At 49.1% G+C, this 12,823-nt stretch overlaps 1 protein-coding gene across 3 annotated transcripts in view; it reads left to right on the forward strand.

Moving 5' to 3' along the window:
- The window catches only part of B4GALNT4 (beta-1,4-N-acetyl-galactosaminyltransferase 4), a 184,274-nt gene that overhangs the window by 128,027 nt on the left and 43,424 nt on the right, over positions 1–12,823 (forward strand). For all 3 annotated transcript variants that reach the window (XM_075326956.1, XM_075326958.1, XM_075326957.1), the window contains exons 16-17: positions 41–330; positions 3,928–4,081. In XM_075326956.1, coding sequence (XP_075183071.1) covers positions 41–330; positions 3,928–4,081 — 444 coding nt within the window. The remainder of the gene's footprint in view (positions 1–40; positions 331–3,927; positions 4,082–12,823) is intronic.

The following is a 12,823-nucleotide window of genomic DNA, read 5'->3' on the forward strand; positions in this document are numbered from 1 at the left end:
TTTTTACATGTCTATTTTCTTTTATTATTACGTTTTTTAGCATTTACACTTTACTTCGTATAATCAATCTGGAGAAGCGCCGTGACTCTGCAAGGGGCAACAGATACCTCATGGAACTAGAGCTGGAAGAACGAGGGCGTAAAAAAGTTAGACTGGCCGAGTACGTGTATCTCTTACTGCACCGCGGTGCCGGCGGGGACAGTGATGAGAGCCCGCCTGCAGAACCTCCTGAAGTTTCCCCAAGTCCTTCCATTTACACTAAACCAATCTTGTGCCGACCCGTTAGTTTGAGCTGGAATCCTCGTGCCACGGTGCACTTCGTAGTGCCTGGTGAGTTCTCATTCCTCTTACATGCATTATCAAAATTTCTCTTTTTGTTTATTTTTTTTTAAGCATCTTTTTAGACATTACCATGAGCTCATAAAAAAAAGTCATGTAGCATTTTGCAGAAGTAGCTGCAACCACTTTGGTTTAATTGTTGCACAAGTTGTGGTTCTGCACCACAATATTGCTTTGTGAGGTAATGATGTAAGTCAGCGGTACAGCCTGAATATGTTGAAGCAGTGTGGAGAATGCAGGGATTTCACATCACGGCCAGATACCACATTTTCTGCTGTTTTATTTTCTGTGTTTCTAAGCAGTGAGTCGCTCATGGATCGTAAAACGGGTCAGTAGGGAGGCAGAGTGCAGAGTATGCTGTATTCTTTGTTCTAGTAATGGGTCTCACGTCATTTCTTTTACAGCGGATGGTGCTAGTTTCCAAATGGAAAATCCCAGGTTTACGGGACAGGAGTTTCCATGTACATGATCTGTTTTAAGAATAACCTTTTGATTAAAGGGATTCTTCATATTGTACACTGATGTCTCATATTGCAACTCCTGACTTGAGGACCAGGGTTACTTTTAGGTTTTTGGTCTGTTTATGCTACTTCTACTTTCCCGTTATTAAATTGCTGGCAGCACATTATGTCCTTCCCAATTTAGCATCCAAAGAATCTGTTCTGTTCATTACTGCAACTCGGCTTACCTTTAAAAATGATCTTGATTCAGTGCTCTCTCGCGTGGTGCTCAGTGCCCTGTGGTCCATTAGGTGTGTACGACCAACCTCCGCATCTGCTGGGAGATCACTAACTTGGCCCCAATTAATCAGAGGTAGAGAGGCCATGTTCGCGATCTCACTGCAGAAGGTTGGTCTGTGCACACCCTTTGATCACACAGTGCCGAATACCATACAGGAGAGCAGCGATTGAGATCTGCACATAATGTGCTATCAGAAGCTCAAGGGTACGTTAATACAGAGTGTTTTAGGTGAGTTTTTGAAATGCAAACTTCCGAGTTTTTGGAGAGGTTTCCAATAGAGATGAGTAGACCCGTGGAAGTGCTGTTTGGCGGCTTCAGCTGAACTTTAGATAAAGTTCGGTTTGGGACCCGGACTTTACCTGAAACCAAATGGAAGTCACTAATTGGGCAGTTCGGATATCTGCCCAGATGCAGGCAGCCATAAACAGATCACATCTGAGGAGGGTGAGTGGGTTTTTTCCATATTTTTATTATTTTTTTGTTTGGTGCACACTACATCCAATCATGCTGTTGATACCTCCAGTGTGAGCCTTTCAAACAATGCAAGCGGCTCGCACTGGGTCGAGTACTGAGCGTACCCGAGCACAGCGATGCTCATGCAAGTGGTTTGCATAAAATAAAGCACCTAAACTCCTGAACCCAAACTTTGTAAAGTCTGTGTTTTGTACAAACACCTAACCTCGGGTTCGCTCAGCTCTAGTTTGCATACGTAAAGCACCAAAACTCCGAACCTGGACTCTGTCTTTTTAGAAAAGTCTGTGTTTGGTCCGAACACCGAACCGCGGGTTTGCTCATCTCTAGTTTCCACTCAATTTCTTCTACAAAAATTTCTAAGAAAACTCCCTGTGCCCATACCCTAATTATGGCAACCCTGATGACAGGTTCCTTTTTAAGGGGTCAACTAGGTTTGGCACGAATGTCTGTAGTCACTCTATGTGACTGCAGACTTGCGATTCATCTCAGTGCCTTCTATAAGCATTCTCCGATGTTGGCGGCTAGACTGTTCATTCATGTGACCACAAGTTTTTGATATACCGTATTTTTCGCTTTATAAGACGCACCTGATTATAAGACGCACCCCCAAATTTGGTGAAGGAAAAGAGAATTTTTTTTTGTAATGTTAAATGGGATCCGTCTTATAATGCCAGTGTCCGTCTAACAAATCATATAGGCTATATGTCCCTCATAGCCCCCCATCCTAAAATTAGCCCCCTTAATCTGGATATGGCCCCCTTATATTGAATATAGCACCCTTGTGTTGGCACACGTCCCCCAGTGATGCCACATGTCTCCTATTGATGGCACATGTTTCCTATTTATGGCACACGTCCCCCTGTGCTGGCTCACGTCCCCGGCATACGTCCCCCTGTGCTGGCATACGTCCCCCTGTGCTGGCATACGACCCCCTGTGCTGGCACACGTCCCCTATTGCTGGCACATTGCCCTATTGCTGGCACACGTCCCCTATTGCTGGCACACGTCCCCTATTGCTGGCACACGTCCCCTATTGCTGGCACACGTCCCCTATTGCTGGCACACGTCCCCTATTGCTGGCACAAGTCTCCTACTGCTGGCACAAGTCTCCTACAGCTGGCACAGGTCTCCTATGGATGGCACACATCCCCCTGTGCTGGCCATGACCCCCTATGGATGGCACACATCCCCCTGTGCTGCCCATGGCCCACAATGGATGGCACACGTCCCCTTGTGCTGCCCATGGCCCCCTATGGATGGCACACGTCCCCCTGTGTTTGATATGGCCCCCATGCTGCTGCCCATGGTAAAATAAAACAATCTTTACTTACCTTCTCCAGCGCTGTCCTCCCGGTGTCTCCCTCCGTGCCGCTGAGCTCCTGCACTTGCTGCTTCTCGGTGCCGGTCATGTTATCGGCACAGCAGAGTGACATCATCTCTGCGTGCCTGATCACAGCGGCAGCAGGGAGACCGGGGAGGCAGTAAGTAAAGCTTTCTTATTTTAGGATGGGCAGCAGCATGGGGGCCATATCTAACACAAGGGAGGGGGGGCATGTGCCATCAAAGGGGGGTGCAGGCACATATAATATGCGCTGCTCCCCCAGCCCATCACCGCGATGCGGTTTCAGCACCACTGTGATGGACAGCGGCAGTGCATATTATATGAGCGGGAGCAGGAGATCTCCCGCTGCCTCCTGCAGCCTCCACCAGCCTGCCTCAGCCCCAAGCACCGCTCCAGAGCTGCCCCCACCACCCCTGGGCCCTGCAGTATATAATCCGTATATTCGGATTATAAGACTCAGCCCCTACTTTCCCCCAAAATTTGGGGGAACAAAAGTACGTCTTATAATGCGAAAAATGCGGTACATACTCCCAGCCACGGTCCAACTCATGGCTGTCATTGGAACAATGGTTCGGCTAATCATTCACCCGACAGCTATCTTGTCCCACACTCGCATACACATGAGTGCTCACCCTGCTGAGCGCTCCTGTGTTCTTTAAGACTCAGATGCTGACCGATTCCTGGGGTGGGTTATCTCGCCGAGAGCAAAAGGATCTGCAGTTGGAAAATGGACATCCTGGATCCTTATCTCCCCTGACGTGTTCTGTCAGAGACCCCCATACATATTACGCTGTTGCCGAAGCCACAAATGGGGGGCTTAAATGCATGTGGGATTTTTTTGTTTATTATTTTGTTTTACCCGCACCTCATCTGCTGTGTGTGAATACATCATATTGTCCAGATGAATGGAGGGAGTGTAAAATGTCTGACATTGTGTTTATAAAGTAAGATCTGTCCAGAGCTTCCTAAACCTCAGTATCTATTTATGACCTCATTTCTCATCTTTGTGTTTTTGCTTTCTGATCTGGCAGTTAAGAACCAGGCCCGTTGGGTCCAACAGCTGATCAATGACCTGGAGTTTCTGTATCTCCGGACTCATGATGACCAGTTTAGTCTAATTCTCGTGGATTACGACAGCGAGGACATGGATGTAGAGCAGGCTTTGCGTCGTGCTAAATTACCAAGGTATTTCCCATCTAACCTCTATGTTTTGAGTTATTGATGTGCACCCCTAGGAAAGTGACTTTGTATTATACAGTTACATTGCATGGATTCCTACTCTGTCCTATACCCGTCCTCTGTCCTCCTCCATTCGCATTTTTAATTTGCCATTTTTGATAGTCATCCGTGGATACGGGTATTTGTGCAGTTAATGTCCATAGATGAGCCCATTAAATGGTGTAAATATATAGTACGCGTGCGTGAGAATTGTGATGTGATAATCATAAACAATTTTCTCAGTGCCCTTTAAAGTTGGCTCCTTCTCCCACTTCCCACCTAATCGGGACCTCCCTGACGTGATCATGGGGTCCTCATCACTGCCATGGCAAGCCAAGGTCAAAAGACGACCTCCAGGTTAACTGGCTACGGTGGCCTGTTAGACTATGCCAAGCGCTTGGTGTAAGAGGCGTTCTATCAGTGTAAAGATGACAGGTGTATTGCATTGCCATATCTATATATATATATATAGATAGATAGATAGGCCATTGCCATGCCATATCTATATATATATAGATAGATAGATAGATAGATAGATAGATAGATAGGCACATACAGTGCCTACAAGTAGTCTTCAACCCCCTGCAGATTTAGCAGGTTTGATAAGATGCAAATAAGTTAGAGCCTGCAAACTTCAAACAAGAGCAGGATTTATTAACAGATGCATAAATCTTACAAACCAACAAGTTATGTTGCTCAGTTAACTTTTAATACATTTTCAACATAAAAGTGTGGGTCAATTATTATTCAACCCCTAGGTTTAATATTTTGTGGAATAACCCTTGTTTGCAATTACAGCTAATAATCGTCTTTTATAAGACCTGATCAGGCCGGCACAGGTCTCTGGAGTTATCTTGGCCCACTCCTCCATGCAGATCTTCTCCAAGTTATCTAGGTTCTTTGGGTGTCTCATGTGGACTTTAATCTTGAGCTCCTTCCACAAGTTTTCTATTGGGTTAAGGTCAGGAGACTGACTAGCCAACTGCAACACCTTGATTTTTTCCCTCTTGAACCAGGCCTTGGTTTTCTTGGCTGTGTGCTTTGGGTCGTTGTCTTGTTGGAAGATGAAATGACGACCCATCTTAAGATCCTTGATGTAGGAGCGGAGGTTCTTGGCCAAAATCTCCAGGTAGGCCGTGCTATCCATCTTCCCATGGATGCGGACCAGATGGCCAGGCCCCTTGGCTGAGAAACAGCCCCACAGCATGATGCTGCCACCACCATGCTTGACTGTAGGGATGGTATTCTTGGGGTTGTATGCAGTGCCATCCAGTCTCCAAACGTCACGTGTGTGGTTGGCACCAAAGATCTCGATCTTGGTCTCATCAGACCAGAGAACCTTGAACCAGTCTGTCTCAGAGTCCTCCAAGTGATCATGAGCAAACTGTAGACGAGCCTTGACATGACGCTTTGAAAGTAAAGGTACCTTACGGGCTCGTCTGGAACGGAGACCATTGCGGTGGAGTACGTTACTTATGGTATTGACTGAAACCAATGTCCCCACTGCCATGAGATCTTCCCGGAGCTCCTTCCTTGTTGTCTTTGGGTTAGCCTTGACTCTTCGGACAAGCCTGGCCTCGGCACGGGTGGAATCTTTCAAAGGCGGTCCAGGCCATGGAAGGCTAACAGTAGTTCCATAAGCCTTCCACTTCAGGATGATGCTCAGTGGAGACAGGTAGGCCCAACTCCTTGGAAAGGGTTTTGTACCCCTTGCCAGCCTTGTGACCCTCCATGATCTTGTCTCTGATGGCCTTGGAATGCTCCTTTGTCTTTCCCATGTTGACCAAGTATGAGTGCTGTTCACAAGTTTGGGGAGGGTCTTAATTAGTCAGAAAAGGCTGGAAAAAGAGATAATTAATCCAAACATGTGAAGCTCATTGTTCTTTGTGCCTGAAATACTTCTTAATACTTTAGGGGAACCAAACAGAATTCTTGTGGTTTGAGGGGTTGAATAATAAATGACCCTCTGAATAAACATTTCACAATTTTTAAAAAAAAATAAAAAAAGAAATAACATTCTTTTTTGCTGCATTTCACACTTCCAGGCTGATCTACAGTCCAAATGTCACAATGCCAAGTTAATTCCGAAAGTGTAAACCTGCTAAATCTGCAGGGGGTTGAATACTACTTGTAGACACTGTATATATATATATATCTGTGTGTGTGTGTGTGTGTAATATATAATATTATATACAAAATTTTTTTTTTTTTTAAATATCCCCAAATAAAGAACAAAAAAGCATTATACCAATGAGCACGTACATTTAGGTAAAAACAAAAATAAACTAAAAACAGTACACATATTTTTGCCGTTTCTGAACCCCCCAATCTATAAATCTGTCATCCTAGTTACCACCTTCAGGGAGCACCTAAAACATGGCAAAAATTAGGCTTTTTCATCAAACCGCCTGATAAAAGTGGAATAAAACGCAAACAAAAAGTCAAATATAAATGAATATGGTATCCCAGAAAAGGTCATCTCACCCCACATAAAAAACCAAGCATGTCTGTGGAAAAGTAAAAAATCCATAGCTGTCAGAATATAGTGATGCAAAATCATTTTTTCTTTGTCGCTCCATTGGGAGACCCAGACAATTGGTGTATAGCTATTGCCTCTGGAGGCCACACAAAGTATTACACTTAAAAGTGTAAGGCCCCTCCCCTTCTGGCTATACACCCCCAGTGGGATCACTGGCTCACCAGTTTTGTGCTTTGTGCGAAGGAGGCAACACATCCACGCATAGCTCCACTTTTTAGTCAGCAGCAGCTGCTGACTATGTCGGATGGAAGAAAAGAGGACACATATAGTGTCCCCAGCATGCTCCCTTCTCACCCCACTGTATGTCGGAGGTGTTTGTAAGGTTGAGGTACCCATTGCGGGTACGGCGGCAGGAGCCCACATGCTGATTCCTTCCCCATCCCTTTTTACAGGGCTCTGGGTGAAGTGGGATTTACCGGTCTCCAGGCACTGAGACCGTGCTCCATCTACAGCCCCTGGAGAAGATGCTGGATGGAGCGGAGTACATCAGGGACATGGCCCTGCTTCCTCAAGGTACTCTGTGTCCCCGTGCATTTGGCGCTCACACCGCAGCATGCTGGGTGTTGTAGTGCGCCGGGGGACATCAGCGCTGCGGCGCCTGTGCCATGGCCTCATTCAGCTTTGCTGAAGCAGGCTCACTTATGGGAATTGGTCGCGCCGGCCGCTGGGACTGCGGCGCGGCTGGCACTTGTAGTGCGCCGGGGACTTCAGCGCGGCCTGCGCTTTTACGGCGGCCGCGCTGATAACTAGAGTCCCCGGCTTTTGCGGCCTGCTTCCGTTCGTTCCCTCCCCCAGACCTGCCAGTCAGGAGAGGGGCGGGACGCTGGCCACTTCCAGGAATCGGTCGCGCCGGCCGCTGGCAGCGGCGCGGCTGGCACTTGTGGTGCGCCGGGGACTTCAGCGCGGCCCGCGCTTTTACGGCGGCCGCGCTGATAACTAGAGTCCCCGGCTTTTGCGGCCTGCTTCCGTTCGTTCCCGCCCCCAGACCTGCCAGTCAGGAGAGGGGCGGGACGCTGGCCACTTCTATGAATCGGTCGCGCCGGCCGCTGGAACTGCGGCGCGGCTGGCACTTGTGGTGCGCCGGGGACTTCAGCGCGGCCCGCGCTTTTACGGCGGCCGCGCTGTAAACTCGAGTCCCCGGCTTCTGGGCCTAGTCTCCCTTCGTTACCGCCCACAGCCCTGACAGTCAGGGTAGGGGCGTGACGCTGCATAGAGCAGAGCTGAGAGCTGGAGTATGTTTTGCATACTCCACCCCTCTCACTGTGTGCACTGTGAATCCGGATTCCCGCACTTTCTCAGGCACGCCCACGGCTTCCTTCTCTACAAGGACACCGGCAGCCATTAGTGTCAGTTTCTGTACGATACAGAGACAAGTGTGGAAGACCCTGGCATTCTGATAGTCACACAATCGCTGTAACATGCGTTAAGCAGCACCTGTGGTGCTAACCCCACTAGTGCAGAAGTGCACTTATAGATATGCTTGTACTATATACATTGCACTGTTTGGTCGCACGTTGTATATACCCTCCTGGATTATGCGGAGGAGTTATCAGCATATTCTCTGTGTAAAACAAAGGTGCAGAACCACATGTTTTTCTATACAGCTGGTACAGCATGTACGGCTATACGGCCGGCAGGTACATAGACTCCCATTGTACGCACTAATGGCCAGGGGATGAGGACGGTGTCTGCAGTATTTACTGACAGTTTTTCTGAGACTATGGCTATGATACTAGAAGCCTAGCAGTCCGGACATGTCTCTCACAATATGGGCACTGTTGAATCATTGATCCATGGCCCCCCTCAGTGTGAATAACTAACAGCTCCGGGAATGTCACACGCATCCCAGAGTCACGGCTCTGCACGGACGTCAGTCCCAGACAGCCTAAGTGGGCTCGCTATGAGCGGCCTCGGTTTCATCAGGGTCCTAACAGAAGGACTCGCTGTGTAATGAGGCGAAAGTAGCGGCTCAGGATTCTGATCCTGAGACCGCTCTCAATCTGGATACACCTGATTGTGACGCCATAGTAAATAATCTTATAGCGTCCATCTATAGAATGTGGGTTATTTCTCACAGCTCCTCCAGTGGGGGAGTCAGCTTCACGTATTTTTCTGGACCACTCTGCCTTCAGAGAGGCAGTCCAGGAACACCATGCTTATCCAGATATGCGCTTCTCCAAACGGCTTAGGATACACGTTATCCCTGTCCCCTGACTTGGTCAAGGACTGGACCCAATGTCCCGAGCGGCATCCTCCAATCTCCAGGCTTGTAGCTAGATCCATAGTTGCAGTGGGAGATGGAACTGCAAACTCAAAGATGCCACTGACAGACAGATGGATCTCTGGTCGAAAGCCATCTATGAGGCTGTCGGCGCACCGTTGGCTCCGGCATTCTCTCCCTTGGGGCACTCCAAGCTATTTCAGCTTGTCTTACACAGATTGACACGGTTACACGTACATCTGTGCCGCAGGTGGCATCCTTAACCTCTCAAATGTCTGCATTTGTTTCTTACGCGAGACCGACTGTTTGGTGAGCGTTGGATGTAACCATCAAACAGTCCAGGGGTAAGGATTCATCCTTTCCTCAGCCCGGACACAACAAACCCCAACAGAGCAAGAGGCAGTCGGGGTTTTCGGCCTTTTCGAGGCTAGGGCAGGTCCCATTTTTCCTCGTCCAATGTGGACTCAAAAGGATCAGAGGAGCTAAGATTCTTAGCGGGCTCAGTCTCGCCCAAAAAAGCGACAGTCTGAAAACCCGCTTCCAAGGCGGCTTCCTCATGACTTGCGGCCTCGGTCGGTAGCAGGCTCTCCCGCCTTGGCGATATTTAGCTGCCATAGGTCAATGACCATTGAGTGTGAGACATTCTGTCTCACGGGTACAGGATAGAGCTCACTTCTCGTCCTCCAACTCGATTCTTCAGAATTTCTCCACCTCCCGGCCGGGCCGCTGCTCTTCTGCAAACAGGGTGCACTCTATAGGCAGAAAGAGTGATGACCCCCGTTCCTCTTCAGGAACAAGGTCACGGTTTTTACCCCAAATTCTTTGCGGTACCTATAACAACGGGCCGTTCCGTCCCGTTCTGGATCTAAGAATGCTCAGCAAGCTCGTGGACACCAGGCGGTTCCGGATGGAATCCCTCCGCCATGTCATCGCCTCAAGGTCCCAAGGATATTTCCTAGCATCATTAGGCATCAAGGATGCTTATCCACACGTGCCGATTGATCCAGAGCACTAGCGTTTCTACGCTTCGTTATAGGAGACGAACACCCTCTGTTCGTAGCTCTACCTTCCGGCTAGCGACAGTCCAACTGGTCTTCGCCAAGGTCAGGGCAGCAGTAGTCACAGTCCTGCACTCTCAGGGTCACTCTGTGGTCCCGTATTTAGACGATCTACTTGTCAAGGCACTCTCTTAGGAAACATGCCAACACTGCCCGAACGTTGCGCTGGAGACTCTCTAGAGTTTTGGGTGGATCATCAACTTTTTAAAGTCAGATCCGACCCCGACCCTATCGATAACATATCTAGGCATAGAGTTTCTTACTCTCTCAGCGATAGTGAAGCTGCCGCTAGACAAACAGCATTCACTACGGGCTGCAAGCTCTTCTTTAAGAACCAGTCGCACACATTGAGACGCCTCATGCACTTCCTACGTAAGATGGTAGCAATGGAGGCAGTGCCTTTCGCGCAGTTTTACTGCGTCCACTACAATGGGACATTCTCCGCCAATGGGACGAGGAGTCGACGTCCCTCAACAGAGTCGTCGTTCTTTCTCAGGCGGCCAAGGAATCTCTACGGTGGTGGCTTCTTCTCACCTCTTGGTCAAAAAGAAGGTCCTTCCTATCCCCGTCCTGGGCGATAGTTACGACAGACGCGAGTCTATCAGGGTGGGGAGCAGTTTTTCTCCACTACAGCGCTCAGGGTACGTGGACTCAGCAAGAGTCCACTCTTCAGATCAATGTTCTTGAACACAGAGCAGTGTATCTTGCCCTACAATCCTTCCAACAGCGGCTGGAAAGCAAGCATATCCGACTTCAGTCGGACAGCTCCACAGCGGTGGCATACATCAACCACCAAGGAAGAACGCGCAACCGGCAAGCCTTCCAGGAAGTCCGGCAGGTTCTGATGTGGGTGGAAGACACGGCATCCACCATATCCACAATTCACATCCCAAGTGTGGAAACTAGGAAGCTGACTTCATAAGTCGCTGAGGTGTGGCCGAAAGAGTATGGTCTCCTCACCCGGACGGGTTTCAGGAGATCTGGCGCCGCTGACAGAGGCCGGACGTCGATCTAATGGCGTCACGGCACAACAAAAATGTGCCAGCTTCATGGCACGGTTTCACAATCATCGAGCTCTGGCGGCAAACGCCTTAGTTCAGCATTGGTCGCAGTTCCAGCTACCTTAGGTGCCACCTCTGGCATTGTTGCCCAGAGTACTGCGCTAGATCAAGACCGACTGCGGCCGCGCCATCCTCGTCGCTACAAATTGGCCGAGGATGTTGTGGTACTCGGTTCTGTGGTGCCTCACGGTAGGCTAACCGGGGGCACTACCAGACCAATCAGACTGGCTGTCTCAAGGGCCATTCTTCCATTTGAATTCTACGGCCCTCAACCGGATGGTGTGGCATTGAGTCCTGGAACCTAGTGTCGTCAGGATTACCTCAGGACGTGGTTGCCACCATGAGACAGGCTAGCATACCAACGTCCGCCAAGATTGACCACAGGACGTGGAAGATGTTCTTATCTCGGTGCTCGGCGCAGGGTGTTTCTCCCTGGCCGGTTGCATCGTCTATGTTTCCTTCCTTCCTGCAATCTAGGTAGGAAAATGGGTTGTCGCTCAGTTCCCTTTAGGGACAAGTCTCAGCGCTATCTGTATTTTTTCAGAAACGACGACTTCCTCAGGTACGCACGTTCCTACGGGGAGTTTGTCTTCTCAGCACTCCGTACAAGCGGCCGTTAGAGCCCTGAGATCTGAACAAGGTTCTAATTGCTCTCCAGATGCCGCCTTTCGAGCCTTTGAAGGATGTCTCCCTTCCCGTTTTTCACGGGAAGTGGCCTTCTAGTAACGGTCTCGTCTCTTAGGAGAGTTTCCGAGCTAGCAACGCTCTCATACAAACTCCCTTCCTGGTCCTTCACCAGGACAGGGTAGTTCTGCGTCCGGTTCCGGAATTTCTCCCTAAGGTGGTATCCCATTTTCATATCAATCAGGATATCACCTCACCTTCTTTGTGTCCTCGTCCAGTCCATCAATTTCAGAAAGATTTGCATCTGTTGGTTCTGGTGAGAGCACTCAGGTTCTACTTCCCGCATGGCGCTCCTGCGCCACCCGGATGCACTCTTTGTCCTTGTCGCTGGTCGGCGTAAACAGTCGCAAGCTTCCAGATCCACCCTTGCTCGGGGGCTCGAGGAACCAATTCTTGAAACCTACAGTTCTACTGGGCTTCTGGTTCTCTCAAGGCCGAAGGCCCATTCTACCAGAGCCGTGGGTGCATCCTGGGCATTACGGCACCAGGCTACGGCTCAGCAGGTGTGTCAGGCACCCACCTGGTCGAGTCTACTTACTTTTACCAAGCATTATCAGATGCATACCTACGCTTCGGCAGACGCCAGCCTAGGTAGATAAGTCATTCAGGCGGCGGTTGGCCACCTGTAGGAGAGGGCCGTTTGACGGCCCTATCATGAGGTATTCTTTTACCCACCCAGGGATTGCTTTTGGACATCCCAATTGTCTGGGTCTCCCAATGGAGCGACAAAGAAGAAGGGAATTTTGTTTACTTACCGTAAATTCCTTTTCTTCTAGCTCCAATTGGGAGACCCAGCACCCGCCCTGTTTTCTCGGGGTTTTTCTGTTTTTTCGGGTACACATGTTGTTCATGTGGTATGGTTCAGTTCTCCGATGTTTCCTCGGATTGAATTGGTCTTTAAACCAGTTATTGGCTTTCCTCCTTCTTGCTTTGGCACTAAAACTGGTGAGCCAGTGATCCCACTGGGGGTGTATAGCCAGAAGGGGAGGGGCCTTACACTTTTAAGTGTAATACTTTGTGTGGCCTCCAGAGGCAATAGCTATACACCAATTGTCTGGGTCTCCCAATTGGAGCTAGAAGAAAAGGAATTTACGGTAAGTAAACAAAATTCCCTTCTTTTGTTCTATAAAATTGTTTTTATTATGT

The sequence above is a fragment of the Anomaloglossus baeobatrachus genome, chromosome 10 (genome assembly GCF_048569485.1).
Source record: "Anomaloglossus baeobatrachus isolate aAnoBae1 chromosome 10, aAnoBae1.hap1, whole genome shotgun sequence".
NCBI classification, from domain to species: Eukaryota; Metazoa; Chordata; class Amphibia; order Anura; family Aromobatidae; genus Anomaloglossus; species Anomaloglossus baeobatrachus.